The 17,058-nt window shown below is 38.0% G+C and overlaps 2 protein-coding genes across 2 annotated transcripts in view; both read left to right on the top strand.

Moving 5' to 3' along the window:
• The window catches only part of LOC103968015, a 38,585-nt gene that overhangs the window by 6,019 nt on the left and 15,508 nt on the right, over positions 1-17,058 (top strand). The window lies entirely within an intron of this gene.
• Positions 10,161-11,986, top strand: LOC125474914 (scopoletin glucosyltransferase-like). Its single transcript, XM_048579165.1, has one exon. The coding sequence runs from the start codon at positions 10,390-10,392 to the stop codon at positions 11,836-11,838; it is 1,449 nt and encodes a 482-aa protein (XP_048435122.1). The 5' UTR covers positions 10,161-10,389; the 3' UTR covers positions 11,839-11,986.

Below are 17,058 nucleotides of genomic sequence, written 5' to 3'. Positions count from 1 at the left end.
ACCATTTGCTGCTTAGTAGGTTTTCAAGCATTTGATTTTTTGAGCTTTGTGGCATTTTCGAACTGAAGAGCTTACCTAGATGGGTGTCAAAGAATTAGTTTACCCTCTCGCACTGAAGAGCTTACCCATATGAGTGTCGGGGAATTGGTTTACCCTCTTGCACTGAAACTCAATTAGTTTATCTTCTCGCATTGGATAACATACCATTTTGGGTGTTAAGGAATTAGTTTACCCTCTCGCATTGGAGAGCTTAGTTTATCATCTCGCACTAGAAAACATACCCTTTTGGGTGTTGAGGAATTAGTTTACCCTCTCGCACTGGAGAGAAATTAGTTTATCTTCTCGCACTGGAGAGCAAACCCTTTTGGGTGTCGAGGAATTGGTTTACCCTCTTGCACTGGAAAGTAATTAGTTTATCTTCTCACACTGGAGAGCAGACCCAAATGGGTGTCGAGGAATTAGTTTACCCTCTCTCACTGGAGCGCAATTAATTTATCCTCTCGCACTGGAGAGCAGACCCATATAGGTGGCGGAGAATTAGTTTACCTTCTCTCACTGGAGAGCAATTAGTTTATCCTCTTGCATTGGAGAGCATACCCGAATGGATATCGGTGAATTAGTTTACCTCTCGTACTGGAGAGCAATTAGTTTATCATCTTGCACTAGAGAGCAGACCCAGAGAGAGCAAACCCAGATAGGGTTTTGAGCAATTGTTGTAGACAGCAGTTAAGCTAGGCTTATGAAAATCTTCTTAAATCTTCATTGAGAATAAAGAAATGAATCGACCGTGCTGGAAGGTAGAAACTGTATAACAAACTTGATAATCTTCGGTTTGCGAGGCCTTGTTTATCAAGTTACTTGAGACTTCGTTGCTTGAGACTTCGAACTTATTTGGAGAAGCTTTAACGAGTTCAGGGGGTGATAGAGACTTCCCCTGCTTGTGCAGGCCATATCGTTGACCCATCAAGATACTCGTCGCACCGACCCTCACTTGTCAGCTTTTTAAGGCACTGCTTCCACTTTTGGCAGCCGTTTGGTAATATAGCCTGGTCTTTGATGGAATACGTAATACTTTGTCTGATCCAGCCTGGTAAGATTGCCTTTATTAGGTGACGGTAGTTCGAACCAAGGTTCATTCTTGAACTTGCGAAGAATTTGACCGATTGGAACTATGAACTTGGTGAATGTTTTGGGCGCTGAGTCTTCTCTAGTCGGGGAACGTTCCATGTGCTTCTTTTCTAACTCATTTTTGTTAGACTACTTGTCCTCGTCCCATAGTGCGTGCTTTTCCACCAAAGCATAAGAAGCTGCTAGGGTTAGTTCTTCTCCCATGATCAGTTTTTCGAATAAAAGGTGTTCGGTGGGAAGCCCATTTCTGAATGTTGTCGTTGTTATGTCTTCGTTGCAGCCAACAATCTTGGCCTTCTCCGCTTTGAACCTCTTGAAATAGTCGCGAATTGTCTCCCAAGGATCTTTTACGATGCTGAAGAGATGGTCGGATGTCCTTTTGATTGAGCAGTTAGACGAATACCCCTTAGTGAAAACTAAGAAAAGTTCATTGAAACTCCGGATCGATTGCGGCGGTAGGGTGTGAAACTAGTCTTGGACCTCGCCTTGTAGAGTTGTGGCAAAAATTTTACACATAAGTGCGACGTTGTTCCTATAGAGGATCATGGTACTGCAGTAGTGCTTAAGATGTCAATCCTGATCTTTTTCCCCCTTGTACTGAGTGAAGTAAGGCATAGTGCGAGGTGGATTTGTACGCTCGATCTCATCCGTGAATGGTGACATGCTTATGTTGGTCATGTCTCGTTGAAGCGCATTGTTAGCAGCCTCGTTGCGTAATCATTTAGTCAGGAGCCTGTCAACTTCTTCTTGAATTTGGCTCTGCTGGGATAGTGGAATTTTTAGCTGTCTTCGATCATGACCTATTAGTTTAGGCCGCTTTTCCTTATGCTCGACTTGTCTATACTGTGGCTGCGGTGCATATGGCACGCTCCTGGCAAGCGAGCAGGCTATTTGCAAGTTGCTAGTTGAACTTGAGCCTGATTGAGTGACTGCTTTTCTCCATCCGCTGTGCTGTCTACTTCGATGTGAGGTGGAGAATGCTCCTTGCGAGCCTAGTTGTGAATCAACACTTCACTTGAAAGGTTGTCCATGTTAATAATCAGAGTATGGCCTCAATCATGAACGTATGCTCATCTGTGGGCTTGATCCAGAGTGCACGCTCCTCCGTGCGCTAAGACAAGAGTATACGCTATCTTGAGGACCTAGACGAGAACGTAAACTGCTAGAACGGTCGGATTGGCTAATTGAGGAACTGTTTGCCGGGGCGTTGCTGGAAAGGTTCATCATCTGCCCTTGTCATGTTTCGGGACACCTTGTCCAGTGCATGCTGCATCTCGGTGCGTTGTAAAAGCTGATTCACCAAGGTCGTTTGCTGTGCGACGGCGCTTGTCAACTCTATGACTTGTCAAGACAAGTGTGGTTTGTCATTCAGGTTGAAAGAGCTTGGACTATATGCGTCTCCTTGAGTGGTGGAAATGTAATGGACTCTGAGCACGGGATTTGAATTAGGAAATGTCAAATCTACAGATAAATGATGTGAAAATGCCCCTGGTTCAATCATCGGTCCAAAAATATGAATATGGGATGGTTGAACTGGCCTTGGTCCGGTTGGGATCGCTAAGTGAGCCACGGAGCAGGTTGGGCGATGGAAGTGGGCCGTGCCATGTGTGGGGCGTGTGGGCTCTGTGAAATCTCGTTCCTGGATTTCACTGTTATAATCTATGTATTTGTATTATTGAGATTTTATATTATTTTTTTGAGAATTTATTTTAATTTGTTTGACTCAAGATTTTAATTAAATTAGTTACGAAGTTTGAAATTTGGAGATTAATTATTTAAAATCCATAGACTTTTCGAGGTCACAATTTATATTGTTGAATAGATCTCAAACCCACGAACGCATAGGCGAAAGCTGTTTACGAGTCTGAATTATAATTGTATAGTTACAGACATTTGAAGTTGCGAACTATAGATTGTGGAAATTATTTAATTCCCACATGTGGGTTAAAAGTTAAGTGAAAGGAGACCAATCAGATTATTAGAGGATGAGAAAGGACCAATAGGGGGAGGTTGACATTTTCTTTCCCCCATTTCTTGAACCCATGTACTCCACTAGCCATTTTTCAAACCAGCCAACTTCAGGCCAATTTCCACCATTTCTCAATTGATTTTCTTATCTCCTTCACCTACAACTTGCTTAACTACCTTCCTCCTTCTATCTCCACGAAAAATCAAGGGTTTTAAAGGTCTAATTCAGGTAGAACTCCACCAAAGAACCCGGGGGTTCTCGACGGCGATTCGTCGTTACGGTGAGTATCACCATTCACCATCACCCTTGATCAACTTCTTTTGGACCCAGGAACAAGACCCAATCAGTTGTAGAGGCGTTGGAACACCAAGGAAGCCGAATTGAAGAACACCCACCATAGGGTTTCAACGAGTGCGAGCCAATTTGGGGGCCTTCTTGGCCAAATTGGACTCGGCCACAAGTATAAAGTTTACTCTACTTGTTGAGATCTTCATTTTTGTAAAATTTGAGAATTTTTAGAAAAAGTCGAATTTTCCGATGTGTGACATTCAATTTATGAAATGTTGGTTGAGTATATTTTCGATAAGTTCCGCCACTTGAATATTCTAACAATTGACGGTCTTACCAGTGAATCGACACCAAATTTTAGTATGCTATTGTAGATATTGTTTATGGACCTTAGGGACTTATTAGTGAAAATCGAGTGGGCCTATATTGGTTAGATAGCGACTTGAATTTATGAAAGATTATTATTATCTTAATTTCTTATATTAGTATCATTTATGAATATGATTTGGTCTTATAAATATGATTTCTATTGAAATGAGAATTTTATATATTTAGCCATAGACCTATGTTTATTAAACATGATTTGGCTTGTGTACTAATGAGGATTGTGATATGTGATTTGACTTGCATATTTGAAAAGTGGTTGATGTGCATAGATGGTATGATATGATAAAATGTGGGTGACTTTAATATATGTGATATTGGTAATTACCCAAGTTTTCATAATTATGATCCGGTGTGGATATGAATTGGTTTTATGAATATGTTTCTATTGAATTGTTATTTCCAATACTGAGACATTGATTTAAGTGTATGAAATGAGATTATATATTGAAATATGGTTTGATTGGTTTGCTTGGCATGTTGTGATGAAATATGAAGACTAATGGTAGACCGCTAACCCGTGGTGATGGGGATTTGTTGCTTCGATATGGTTTCATCTCCCGCTTCGTTGATTCGTTCTAAATTTAGTATTTATGCCTTATTTCCCTTGGTTGAACTTTTGTAAATTAAGTAACTTGTGCTTGTCTCATTTCTTTGAGTCGTTGTATATATGGTTGTTGGCCTTCTGCGATTCCATTGAGTGATGGTCCGGAATCGTATCCACTCGTATTCCGTTGAGAGATGGTCAGGAATCCCTCATACTCCACGATTCCATCACACGTTGAGTGATGGTCTGGAATCGTATCCACTCGAATTCTGTTGAGAGATGGTCTGGAATCCTTTATACTCCGTGATTCCGTTGATGATGGTCCGGAATCGTATCTACTCGGATTCCGTTGAGAGATGGTCCAGAATCCCTCATACTCGGCGATTCCTTTGAGTGATGGTCCGGGATCGTATCCATCTCGGGTTTCATTGAGTTTGGATTGAGATAGCTTCAAAGATGTAGGCTTCGGCCCTCTAGCCCTAGTTTTTAATGTACATATAAACAATGGATTTTGAGAATCTTGTGCTTTGAATTAGAAAAGTCGTTGGATGTCTGGGTGACTCTTTTGAAGTTGTCAGTGACTTGATTATGATTTCATAAAGCATGATTCTATATTTGATGTTTATAGATTGTGATCGATGACACTAATTTTACATGCGAGAAATCGATTGATAGTTTTGGATTTTGTTGAGTGGTTCGGAATCCTTACTCTTGCTCACTTCCATAAGTTAGACTTGCACCCTGGATTCAAGTGAATGGGAATTACCCATAATAAATCTTGTGAATATAAATTAGAATTATCAAGTTATTACTTGAAATCCAGGTAGGGAATTATATAGAAATCCTTTATTAATTTTGAGCATTGAGATGTAATCTGATTGACTGATTAACATAATTAAATGTTAATATCGTGCTTCCTTGATATCATGGAATGAGTTACTTGAGATGATTGTGGAAGAATGTTGAATATGATTGTTATTAAAACGATTAGATCAGTGATCAATGCGACTAGAGGATACTATTGTGCTTTATTGATTCTTTGATATATTACATGATATGAATAGCGATTTTATGTTGAAACATAATGATTTATATGATTGATGAAATAGAAACCTTGACTGTCATGTGGGTTGTTATGTAGTTTGAATCGAATAATTCATGCTTGTCAAGTCCAAATGTTTGATTGAGGAATGTTATGCATTTTGGCTTGAACAGACTATGTTATATGTCGAGTTATAGCGAAGGTGAACTACGAATGGCTTGATCCCTAATGAGGGTACGTATGCAGTCTAATGAGGAGGTTAGATGAAGCCATAAAGTATACGACAAAAAATTACTATGAGATTTGATTCTCGAGTTGTGATTTGCCATATCTCGGAGATGGGTATGTTAGATATACGAGTATTTGGTGACGTTGCGTGTCGATCCGGGACGTATGTCGGGATCGGGGCGTGACAGGTGCGGTGTGGCGCTAGGCCGAGGGAATGGTTAGTGTAGCTTGGGCCTGCGATGCGTCTTGGGCAACGGTTTGGGCTTGCTCACGCTGGGCTTGGCTCGGCTGCCCTACGGTGTGGGCTGCAGATTGGGCTGCTTGCTGGGCTACTTATGTAGCTGCTGCCAGCGCTTGGGCTTGGGCTTGGTCCTGGGTTTGGGCTGCTGTAGTGGTAGCGCATAAGGCCATGGTCTGTTGCATGGAGCTGGCCCACTCGCCATTGCCATGGTGGTCCCCGTGGCTGCCTTAGTGGTAGTGCTCCCTGGTGGCAAAGTTGCTCATCTTGCCGCCGTGTTGAGCCTTGTTTCGTCGTGGTGGGGCTACATCGCAATCTCCATCACTAGATCCGGATCTTTGAACGTAGGAAGTTTCGTTTTTTATGGTTTCCAAATTTCTTGTCATTGTATTTTTCTTCTACGTTTATTCAAAGAATTTTATAAGAAATTCTAGGAAGTAGAACGTACGAAAAATCTACAAATGAACGAGAAATTAGAAACGTTGAATGCGAGAGTCTTCTTCAAGCGTGTGAATCAAACTCTCAATGGAAATACCAATTTGTGGATCCAAATTTCTGCCTTCTTCTTCTTGGACAAAATTGCACCTAGAAAACAATTAACACCTTACGTCAAGACCAAGAGCCTCATGCGCCCACGAAAAATAGGGGGGCTTTGGCTGAAGAACCTCCGATGCCAAAGTTAGAATTTTGAGAGAAAAGTGTTCGGAGAATTTAGAGAATTTTGCAAGAGGATTCAACTTAGGTTTTTGGAGAAAATGGCGTGGTATTTATAGGGTTGTGGCCTGCCCCTTTGGGAGAGATGGGAACCGGCCACTTTAGTGGTTTGTTGGTTGTAATTTACAATTAATTAGCTAATTAATATAATTTGGGAGTTACCTTGTGAGGGAGATTTGATGAGGATGGATGGAATATATTTTGAGTAAATATCTATTTTGATCACTTCTGACATTTATTGAACCATGATTGTCCCCTGTTTGCGCGTAGAAGTTTTGGTGTGCCTCAAGGGCAATTTTGTCTTTTTAACCCAAGAGTCCATGTGTTGCCTCTTTAATTTTCTTGATTATTTTTTACTCCACAGTTTGAATTGCTTTTTAAAATGACTGAAAACATTTAAGGTGAAATTAATTTTGAGTTCCAAAAAAACTTGAAGTGCTTTATGGAAGAAACACTAGTATGTGTTTTTTTGCAAAAAGCACTTCAAGTATCTTTCCAATATCCACTTAGGCTTACTAAGGATTGATTTCAAAAACAATTTTACTAGAAACAATTTCACTCATCTTAAAATCACTTCCAAACAAGTTCTTAAAGTGTTATTGACATTACAAAAATATTCAAACTGTACTCCTTTCATAAAGAAGTTTGAGAAAAACATAACACTATAAAGAACTGCATAATGATTTATTGGGAGAGGCAGAACAACTCCCTAAATTTAATCAATTTGTGATTCACAAATGACAAGTTTTGATGTGGTAAGTGTAAGTTGACGCCTTATGTTGAGTTTTAAAGTACAACAGGTATGTATCTTTTACCTAACGTAAATGACAAAGAGATACGTGTGATTTGTTAATCCTTAATTGTAGCTTTTGACGAAAAAAAAAAAAAATCCTTAATTGTGGCTAGCCGATAACTTTGAAATATGCTTTTTTTTTTTAAATTTTTTTTTTTAACTAATTATTTCTGAAATTGTCCAAAGTCTTCATTTGATTTTTTTAATTTCAAAATTAATCAATGTCGACTTTAAAATTGGCCACTGCATATCGATGTATTCATTCAGTGTAGATTTCGTCAAGTATTATGTTGATGTATTGACTATGCACACATGTAAAGCCTATGAGTCCAACAATATGTTATCAATTTAAGAACATTTATGATAAAAACTGTTGAAAGAACAACAACAATATTTATAAACGATGATGACATTGCTGAGAACGATCATCTACTGCGTGAATGATTCACTACCGTCATTAGCTACCATCTCGACAACATGTGAGAACATTTGAAGAATCCACATATGGTTCCTACTTTCATATGAAACCAATCATTTGGTATACCCAAACAAATATAGTTTTAAAGAGATTCAAAACTCAGGTCATATATTTATGTGGTAACGCTATCTACCATGTAATATCTCGTTCTGAAATTAATGTATTTTATTCCCTAATCTTGTAAAATTACGACAATGCACCTGACAGGTGGAAATCCTATGTGGATGTTTGAGTCCTTATCACTCTTTATCATGTTTGAGTCCTAATAAAACGGTGCCACATGAATTATACAAAATAATTAATTCTTTTAAACTATTTAAGGAGGTGTAGTCAAACTCGAATTTAAGAGAATTTTAATAGATTTTAAAACCCTAGTGTAGTCAACTAAAGGATTTTTAGAATCTATGAAAATCTAGGTGTAGTCAGTCAAGATTTTAATAGTTATTTTTAAAATCCATCCAAACATAGGTGTATTAAAAAGCTAAAAATTTTGTAGGATTTCATTAAATTGTGAATTTTGTAGGATTTAAAAGTAAGAAGTGTATATAACCAAGATCAAACAAAATCCTACCTCACACCTTAAGATTTCAAATCCATGGAACTCTTTGAATGTCTGACCCCTCTTCCTCTTACTACCTTCTAGCCACTTTCTTTGTTTTATCTTTTTCCTTCATCTCTAAAATTTTTCCTTCAATTTTCGTTGATGGGATCGTTTATGGATAGAAATGATGTTGGGTTGCATAATTTCTCATATCTAGTATTGCTGTTGGGTCCCAATTTTCACATCTTCAATTTTTTTTCCACGCAGTAATCACTTCCCGTTCTTTGTCCCTTTTTGAGATTTTTCTGAGTATTTTCTAGTCACATGGGCCTTTTGATGACGGCTGTTATTTTTGTACGTGTATTATACGTGAATTTACTAACTTTGCACTATATTATACGCGAATTTAATATCTATACTGAGAAAACAAAAACTGTTTAATAACTACGCGAATTTATGGATAGAAATGATAAAAAAAAGTTGATTCACTACCGTCGTTAGCTACCATCTCGACAACATGTGAGAAGATTTGAAGAACCCACATCCGGTTCCTACTTTCATATGAAACCAATCATTTGGTATATCCAAACAAATATAATTTTAAAAAGATTTAAGACTCAGATCATATATTTATGGTAACTCTATCCACCATGTACTATCTAGTTTCAAAATTAATATATTTTAGTCCCTAATCTTGTAAAATTACGAAAATACACCTGACAGGTGGAAATCCCATGTGGACGTTTGAGTCCTTTTTGAAATCCTATGCGCACGGTGCTAAATGGCAGGTCACGGTTCTTTGGAAAATCGTTGCTTATTCTTGCTGAGGTAAAGGGAAGGCGGTGCCTGCTAGCGTTCTGTTGTGTGAACAGGAGTTTTGGGTTCGGATTCATGGGCTACCACCGTCTTTCATGTCAGTGCGCATGGGGGAAACCCTAGGGGGTGCGATTGGTAGGGTGGTGAGGGTTGACTGTGATCCTCGTGGTGGCTGTGCAAGGGAGTTCTTGAGAATAAGAGTGGGGATTGATGAACCCACATCTGGTTCCTACTTTCATAAGAAATCAATCATTTGGTATACCAAACAAATATAGTTTTAAAGAGATTCAAGACTCAGGTCATATATCTATGGTAACTCTATCTATCGTGTAATATCCCGTTCCGAAATTAATATATTTTATTCTCTAATCTTGTAATTGCCATCATGGTAGAAAGAACATTATGGGCAGAATTAGCGACTCCTAACATTTAGAGGCAGAAATCCACAATAATTGCCCCTAATACATACTAATAGATGCAAATATAATTGCCTTTAACACTTAAAATTCTTATAGTGTCATGTATTGACTACTTTGGCAATTTCTACCTAGAAGAATAATTTGTGTTGACAATGACACGTACATTTGGAGCCGGACAAGGACGAGGCCACTAGAATGCCTTGAGTTCGAGTTGATCTCTTATCGGGAATTTCGGTGATGGGATCGTCAATGGAATGGTGCCGAATGAGGTGAAAGACTCAAGCTTGCAAGTAAAACGGAGGAGGATTCTCTACCCTCCTAATCTCTCTACCCTTCTATGCCCTCCTATTTGAACCATTACGGTTAAGCCACGTCAATATCTTATATTGCTTTTTTTTTATAGAGATAATAAGACAAAAATTAATGTGTGAGAGAAGGGAATGGAAGGGGATGAGAATAGGAGGCTAGAGAATCATCCTCCAAGTAAAACACTATGGTTCTGAACGCTAAAATTATTGTCGACATGTGGCCTTTTCTTGTTGTTTTGGGAACATGACTCTTTTCTGGACCAAACGATATAACAAGAGATTCAGAACAGAAACTCAAGTGAAATAATTTACATGTGTTGCTGGGTGATGGTTTGCGTTTAGATGGTAAGATGTTTATAACCATACATTGTTTATAAACCTTCCATAGTTTATTTACTTAGTCGACTTCTATATATGACCCTCAATTCATGCATCACAAACGCAAACCATCACCCCAATACTTTACTTCCTCCATCTTCATTTCTAAATCCCAATCATGGGTAGCCAAAACCGTGAGTTCCACGTCTTCTTATTCCCTTTCATGGGTCACGGCCACGTGATACCGATCTCAGATATGGCCAAGCTATTCGCAGCGCAAGGAGTGAAGACAACCATAGTCACAACTCCTCTCAACGCTTCAACATTCTCCAAAGCCACTCAGTCAAGCAAAACCAATCCCGGCAGCGTCAAAGTCGAAATCAAAACCATCAAGTTCCCTTCTGTAGAAGCCGGTCTGCCGGATGGTTGTGAAATTCTCGACTCACTCACCTCACCAGAATTATCCACCAATTTCTTCAAAGCAACAAGCTTGCTCCAAGAACCGCTCGAGCAGCTTCTGCTCGACGAAAACCCTAGTTTCCTTTTGGCAGACATATGTTTTCCATGGGCAACTGATGCAGCTGCAAAGTTTGATATTCCGAGGTTGGTTTTTCATGGCACTAGTTTCTTCACCTTGGCTGCCTCATATAATATGAGCAAGTATGAGCCTTTCAAGAACAGTTCGTCCGATTTGGAACCTTTCGTGATTCCAAATTTTCCTGGTGAGATTACGATGACAAGAGCCCAATTGCCTGCTTTTGAAAAGGAAAATATTGAAAACGACTTGACCCGGATGCTCAAACGGGCCAAGGAATCTGAGCAGAAGAGCTATGGAATTGTTGTGAACAGTTTTTATGAGCTCGAACCAGTTTATGCAGATTATTACAGAAACGTTTTGGGGAGGAAGGCTTGGCATATAGGCCCCGTTTCTCTGTGCAATAGAAGCAATGAAGAAAAAGCACTTAGAGGAAAAGCATCTTCCATCAACGAGAACGATTGCTTGAAGTGGCTTGATTCAAAAGAACCCAATTCGGTCGTTTATGTGTGTTTTGGAAGCATGGCTAAATTCAATGCCTCTCAGCTTAAGGAGATTGCAATGGGGCTTCAGGCTTCCGGGCAGGACTTCATTTGGGTAGTTAGGAGAGGACAAGATGATGACATGGAGAAAGAGGATTGGCTGACAGAAGGGTTTGAGCATAAAATGGAAGGGAAAGGACTTATAATAAGAGGGTGGGCCCCGCAGATTCTGATTCTTGATCATAGGGCTGTTGGCGGGTTTGTAACTCACTGTGGGTGGAACTCGACGCTGGAAGGGATTTCTGCTGGGTTGCCGATGGTGACGTGGCCGGTGTCGGCGGATCAGTTTTACAACGAGAAGCTGGTGACCCAAGTGCTGAAAATAGGCGTTGGAGTGGGTGCTCAGAAATGGGCTAGTCTTGTTGGGGATTTCGTTCAGAAGAAGGCTGTTGATAAAGCTGTAAGGAGGATTATGGTGGGTGAGGAAGCAGAGGAAATGAGAAGTAGAGCTTGGGAACTTGCAGAGCAGGCAAAGAGGGCTATTGAGAAAGGAGGATCATCACATTCTGATTTGAATGCCCTAACTGAAGAGTTCAAATCCCGTGGTTAAAATGTTGGAGCACACATGTGGATGAGGCTTTACTTGGTGAATATTTTAGATGCATTTTTAGCCAAAATGGTCTCTCAAACTGGTACAAGTTCTTAGTTTGGTCCATAGCAATAAAAATCAATAAATGTAGTTCCTATGTTTGATTCCACCGCCAATGTGATCCTTCCGTTATGTTTCTGTTATAACTCTATTTGTTTGCTGATCTGGTATATATATGGGACTATAAACCTAATAAAGTGGTGCCACATGAATTATACAGAATAATTAATTCTTTTAAACTATATAAGGAGGTGTAGTCAAACTCGGATTATAAAGGATTTTGAAGGATTTTTAGAATCCATGAAAATCTAAGTATAGTCAATCAAGATTTTAATAGTCATATTGTAGGATTTCATTAAGTTATAGATTTTGTGAGATTTGAGAGCAAGAAGTATATATAACCAAGATCAAATACAATCCCACCTCATTCCTTAGGATTTCAAATCCATGGACCTCTTTGAATGCTGACTCTCTCTTCCTCTCACTGCCTGCCAGCCACTTTGCTTGCTTTATCTTCTTCCTTCATTTCTACAATTTTTTTTCTTTAATTTTCGTAGATGGGTCTCATCATTTATGGAAAAATGATGTTGGGTTGCATTGTTTCTCATATGTAGAGTGTTGTTGGGTCACAATTTTCACATCTTCAAATTTATTTATTTATTTATTTTTTTTCACGCACCAATCACTTCTTCTGATTTGTACTATTTTCCCCTTACCATTTTGATTTTTTTTTTCTGATTTTTTTTTTCCTTCTAATCACCAGGGCCCTCTGCTGAGTGCTGCTGTTTCTCCGAGTTTACTAACTATGTATGAATCTATTGAAATTATTTTGATTTTTGATTCATGTGTTTACTAATTCATATGGATTCAATTAGTACCTAGAGTGTGATTGGGAGAGTTACTTAATCCAATTCTCAACTCTTTGTTCCCCCAAAATGATTTATAAGATTCATATCCATTGATTATTGAAAATAAAATAAGTCAAGAGTAAAAAAAAAAATTTATTCTCTTCTCCCTCCATTTTGGTTTTAGCAAGATGATCAAGAGTATATTTCTCTTGAGTTTAGTTTAGGTTAAGATCCGTTGTCTAAACTTACGTTAGATGTATCCAAACTTACTTAAATTGAAAACTCGTTTGATGTGTTTTTAAAATGACTAAAAACGCTTTTGGTGAAATTGATTTTGAGTTCGAAATTTTTTTTTGATGATCAAGATTATTACTTAAGTTTTGATTAACGTGCTTATTTTCTATTGATAACGCGTCATGTGGTTTATAAATTTGGTCTACCTAGTACTACCTCAAAATATCTGATAATGAAAGACATTGGATAGCATATTTGCATAATTGGTTTTGGCAACCATTACATTTAGGTAAGAAACTTTCTTTTTGGGTAAATCTTAGTTTACTACTCTCAAATTTAGTAGTTTTCAACATTTAATACATGAATTTTTTTTCACCCCAGAGTCATACCTAAAGTGTTAATTTTGGGACAGTCTCATACATTCATTAGTCTGGCTATTAAGTCTCCCATTAACTGATGTCTTGGTGCCTATGTGGACAATGACTTGGTGTCACGTGTCATTAAGGGGTCCACGTGGAAATTCAAAATTAAAAAAAAAAAAAACCTAAATTTCAAAATTCAAAATTTAGAATGGGAACAGTTAAAAATGAAAACCACTTTTCATTCGAAGCCCACACCCTTAGAAATCTCGATCCCCTATCTCCGTTTGAAATCCTACCAATTCGCCATCACTCCACCTCGCCGTTGGTCCAACTCGCCGTCACTCCACCTCTCCGTAGGTCCAACTCGCTGTCGATTGCACGCCATCGTACATTGTGCACACCTTTGCACATCAAAGAAGGGGCATCGTTTCTATGAGTAACCTACCTTTTTCGAAGTGTAGATAATATGGATTTAGGTTTTCCTATTTTTGATTTTTGAATTTTAGTGATTTGTGAGTTCCAAACCCATTTTTTTTTCTATGGTTTCTGGAATTGTGTTTTGTAATAGGTTTCCTACATTGTTAATTGTTTTCAATGTGCATGTGGTTTTGTCTTCATTCGTGGTCTCAATTGCAGCCTTTAAAAAATCTTGTATTCATGGTCCCCAGGGTTTTGTTTTCACCTTTTTGTCCTCATGGTCCTACAAGTTAGTGTTTTGGGTTATGTTTTTGGGTTTTAAAACTTTTTTCCTTGACTTTGCAGGCATGCATGAATTATTTACCCTTAAAATTAACCACGGTGGGAAGTGGTCTGAAAATGCATATAGTGAGGGTTTGAGGCTTGGTTTGATCACGTAGACAAAAACTTAATGTCTTTTTTCAAGATTGATGAAATGGTTAAGGAGTTAGGATATGACGGGTTTATCTTGTATCATTATAAGATTCCTGGGATGTCTTATAAGGAAGGATTAAAGCTTATTGAATGGGACCAAGATGTGGGTAAAATGTGCAAGTATGTTCCAGGGACTAGCGAAATAGAAATGTACTTAGAACATCTAAGTCCGAAGCAAGTTGCCATGAAACATAAGCTTTTGATGAATCTAGATGATAGTGGCATATTAAAAAAAGGTGTCACTATAAAAGATATTGAGGAATCGAGGGTGGCAATTTCGATTACAAAGGGAAGTGGATCAAAACTGAAGAAGGGTAGAGCAAAAGGTGGTGCTAATCACTTAGAAAAATGGTTATGTCTTTTGAATGACATAGCCTACAATGGTGATGATGAACATGAGGCTGAAGCAACTGAGGGAGGACAAGGAAATGGAGATAAGGCTGAAGATGGTCATTTCAATGCTGATAATAAATGTGATGAAAATGATGAAGGTGATGAAGGTGAAGAAGGTCACAAAGCTGAAGAAGGTAATGAAGAGGCTGAACTAGAAGCTAATGAAGGTAAAAATTTTGAAACATTTATTTTTGCAATTTTAATTTCAATATTCAATTATTTTTGCAAAGTTTAGGTTTTAAACAAATATGCATTGTTTGTGGCAGTAAATGCAGAGGATGACACTATTGATAGTGAGTTTGTGGATAGTGACTACAATTTGGAAGATGATGATCGTCATGCAATAGATGACATGATTTTAGACATTGTGATAGGAGATGCTAAAAAAGGTGAAGGGGTTGGGAACCAACATCCAGAAGAAGTTATTGATGTAAGGGATGTAAAAGACGTTCCTCTTGATAATGAGAGATAAGACTTAGATGACATGAACAGTGTTGACGATTTAGGTTCAGAATGTGATGAGAAGGTCATCTACCTTGAGTTCAATGAAGAAGTCGACATGGATGATCCAAATTTTAAAAACGGATTGAAGTTCAGAGATGCTGCACAGTTGAGAAAGGCAGTGTGGTCTCACTTCATTAAGCATGGTGCACCTTCTATTAAGCTAAAAAGGAATGAGAAATGGAAGATTAGTGCAAAGTGTGAGAAAAATTGTCCATGGAGATTGTATGCTTCTAGGATGTACAATGAAGATTCAATGCAAGTGAAAACTTATGTTGGGAAACATGAATGTCCAAGGATTTGGAGGGAAAATCTTAACTGCAAAGTGGCATGGCATGGGAAAAGGTATGTGGACAAGTTTAGACTCAACTCAAGCATGCCCATCATTACATTTATGGAGACAGTGAATGAGGAAGGAATGGTTAAGATCCACCTCAAGACAGCCTACAAAGTGAGAGCACAATGTTTGAAAATCCTTGAGCTGAGTAACGTGGATTAGTACACAAAGTTGTGACAGTATTATGATAAGCTTAGGAGGACAAACCCCAGTAGTGCAGTTAAGATGAAGGTGCTACCCTATGATGATGCTCATGTGATATTTCAGAGGATTTATATTTGTTTAGGGCTTGCAAAAATGGATTTAAGAATGGATGTAGGCAACTTGTAGGGTTGGATGGTTGTCATTTGAAATGAGTGTTCAAGGGCCAATTACTGTTTGCAGTGGGAATTGATGCAAATAATCAAACTTGGGTTATTGCATATGCCATAGTAGAGCTCGAGAATAAGGACAATTGGGTTTAGTTTCTGGAACTACTAGCTACTGACCTGGGAATTGTGAACCAGCGTCATTGGACTTTCGTTTCTGACAAACAAAAGGGTTTATTACCAGCTTTTGAGAAGGTGCTGCCTAATTGTAATCATCGGTTTTGTGTTAGGCACTTATACACTAACTACAAGGCAGATGGGTTTAAAGGGAACATATTAAAGGATGCCTTGTGGAATGTTAAGTAATCAAGATGAATAATTGGTGGTAATTTGATTCCCTACATTAGGAATCTCTTGGTAGCAGTATTTCAAGCTAATTATCTACTTTTAAACCTAAGAAAGTGATGCCACATGAATTATACAAAGTAATTAATTCTTTTAAACTATTTAAGAGGGTGTAGTCAAATTCGGATTTGAGAAGATTTTAAAATCCTAGCATAGTCAACTAAAGGATGTTAAAGGATTTTTAGAATCTATGAAAATCTAGGTATAGTTAATTGAGATTTTAATAGTCATTTTCAAAGTCCATCCAAATCTAGATGTATTAAAAAAAAACTAAAGACTTTGTAAGATTTCATTAAGTTGTGTATTTTGTGGGATATGAGAGCAAGAAGTATATATACCCAAGATCAAATAGAATCTTACCTCACACCTTAGGATTTCAAATCCATGGACCTGTTTGAATGTCTAACTCTCTCTTCCTTTCACTGTCTACCAGCCACTTTGTTTGCTTTATCTTCTTCCTTCATCTCTACAATTTTTTTCTTCGATTTTCGTTGATCGGTCGCATCATTTATAGATACAAATGATGTTAGTTGCATCCATTTCTCATATGTAATAGTGTTGTTGGGTCACAATTTTTCACATCTTTAATTTTTTTTTTTCATGCAACAATCACTTCCTGTTCTTCGTCCTTTTTTTTTTATCCACTTACCCTTTTGAGATTTTTTTTGAGTTTTTTTTTTCTTCTAATCACTGGAGCCCTCTGCCGATTGTTGTTGCTTCTGTAGCATAGGTTCATGTATAACACGTGTATTATACAAGAATTTTACTAACTATGCACGTGACCATTGAAATTATTTCGATTTTTGATTCATGCATTTACTAATTCATATGCAATCAATTAGTACCTAGAGTGTGATTGGGAGAGGTAATTATTTAATCAAATACTCAACTCTTTCTTCCCT

The sequence above is a fragment of a genome, unplaced genomic scaffold (assembly GCF_019419815.1).
Source record: "Pyrus x bretschneideri cultivar Hongxiangsu unplaced genomic scaffold, Pyrus_bretschneideri_v1 Contig13, whole genome shotgun sequence".
Taxonomy (NCBI): domain Eukaryota; kingdom Viridiplantae; phylum Streptophyta; class Magnoliopsida; order Rosales; family Rosaceae; genus Pyrus; species Pyrus x bretschneideri.
The sequence above is the reverse complement of the archived record's forward strand: the minus strand, read 5'-3'. Positions and strand labels throughout refer to the sequence as shown.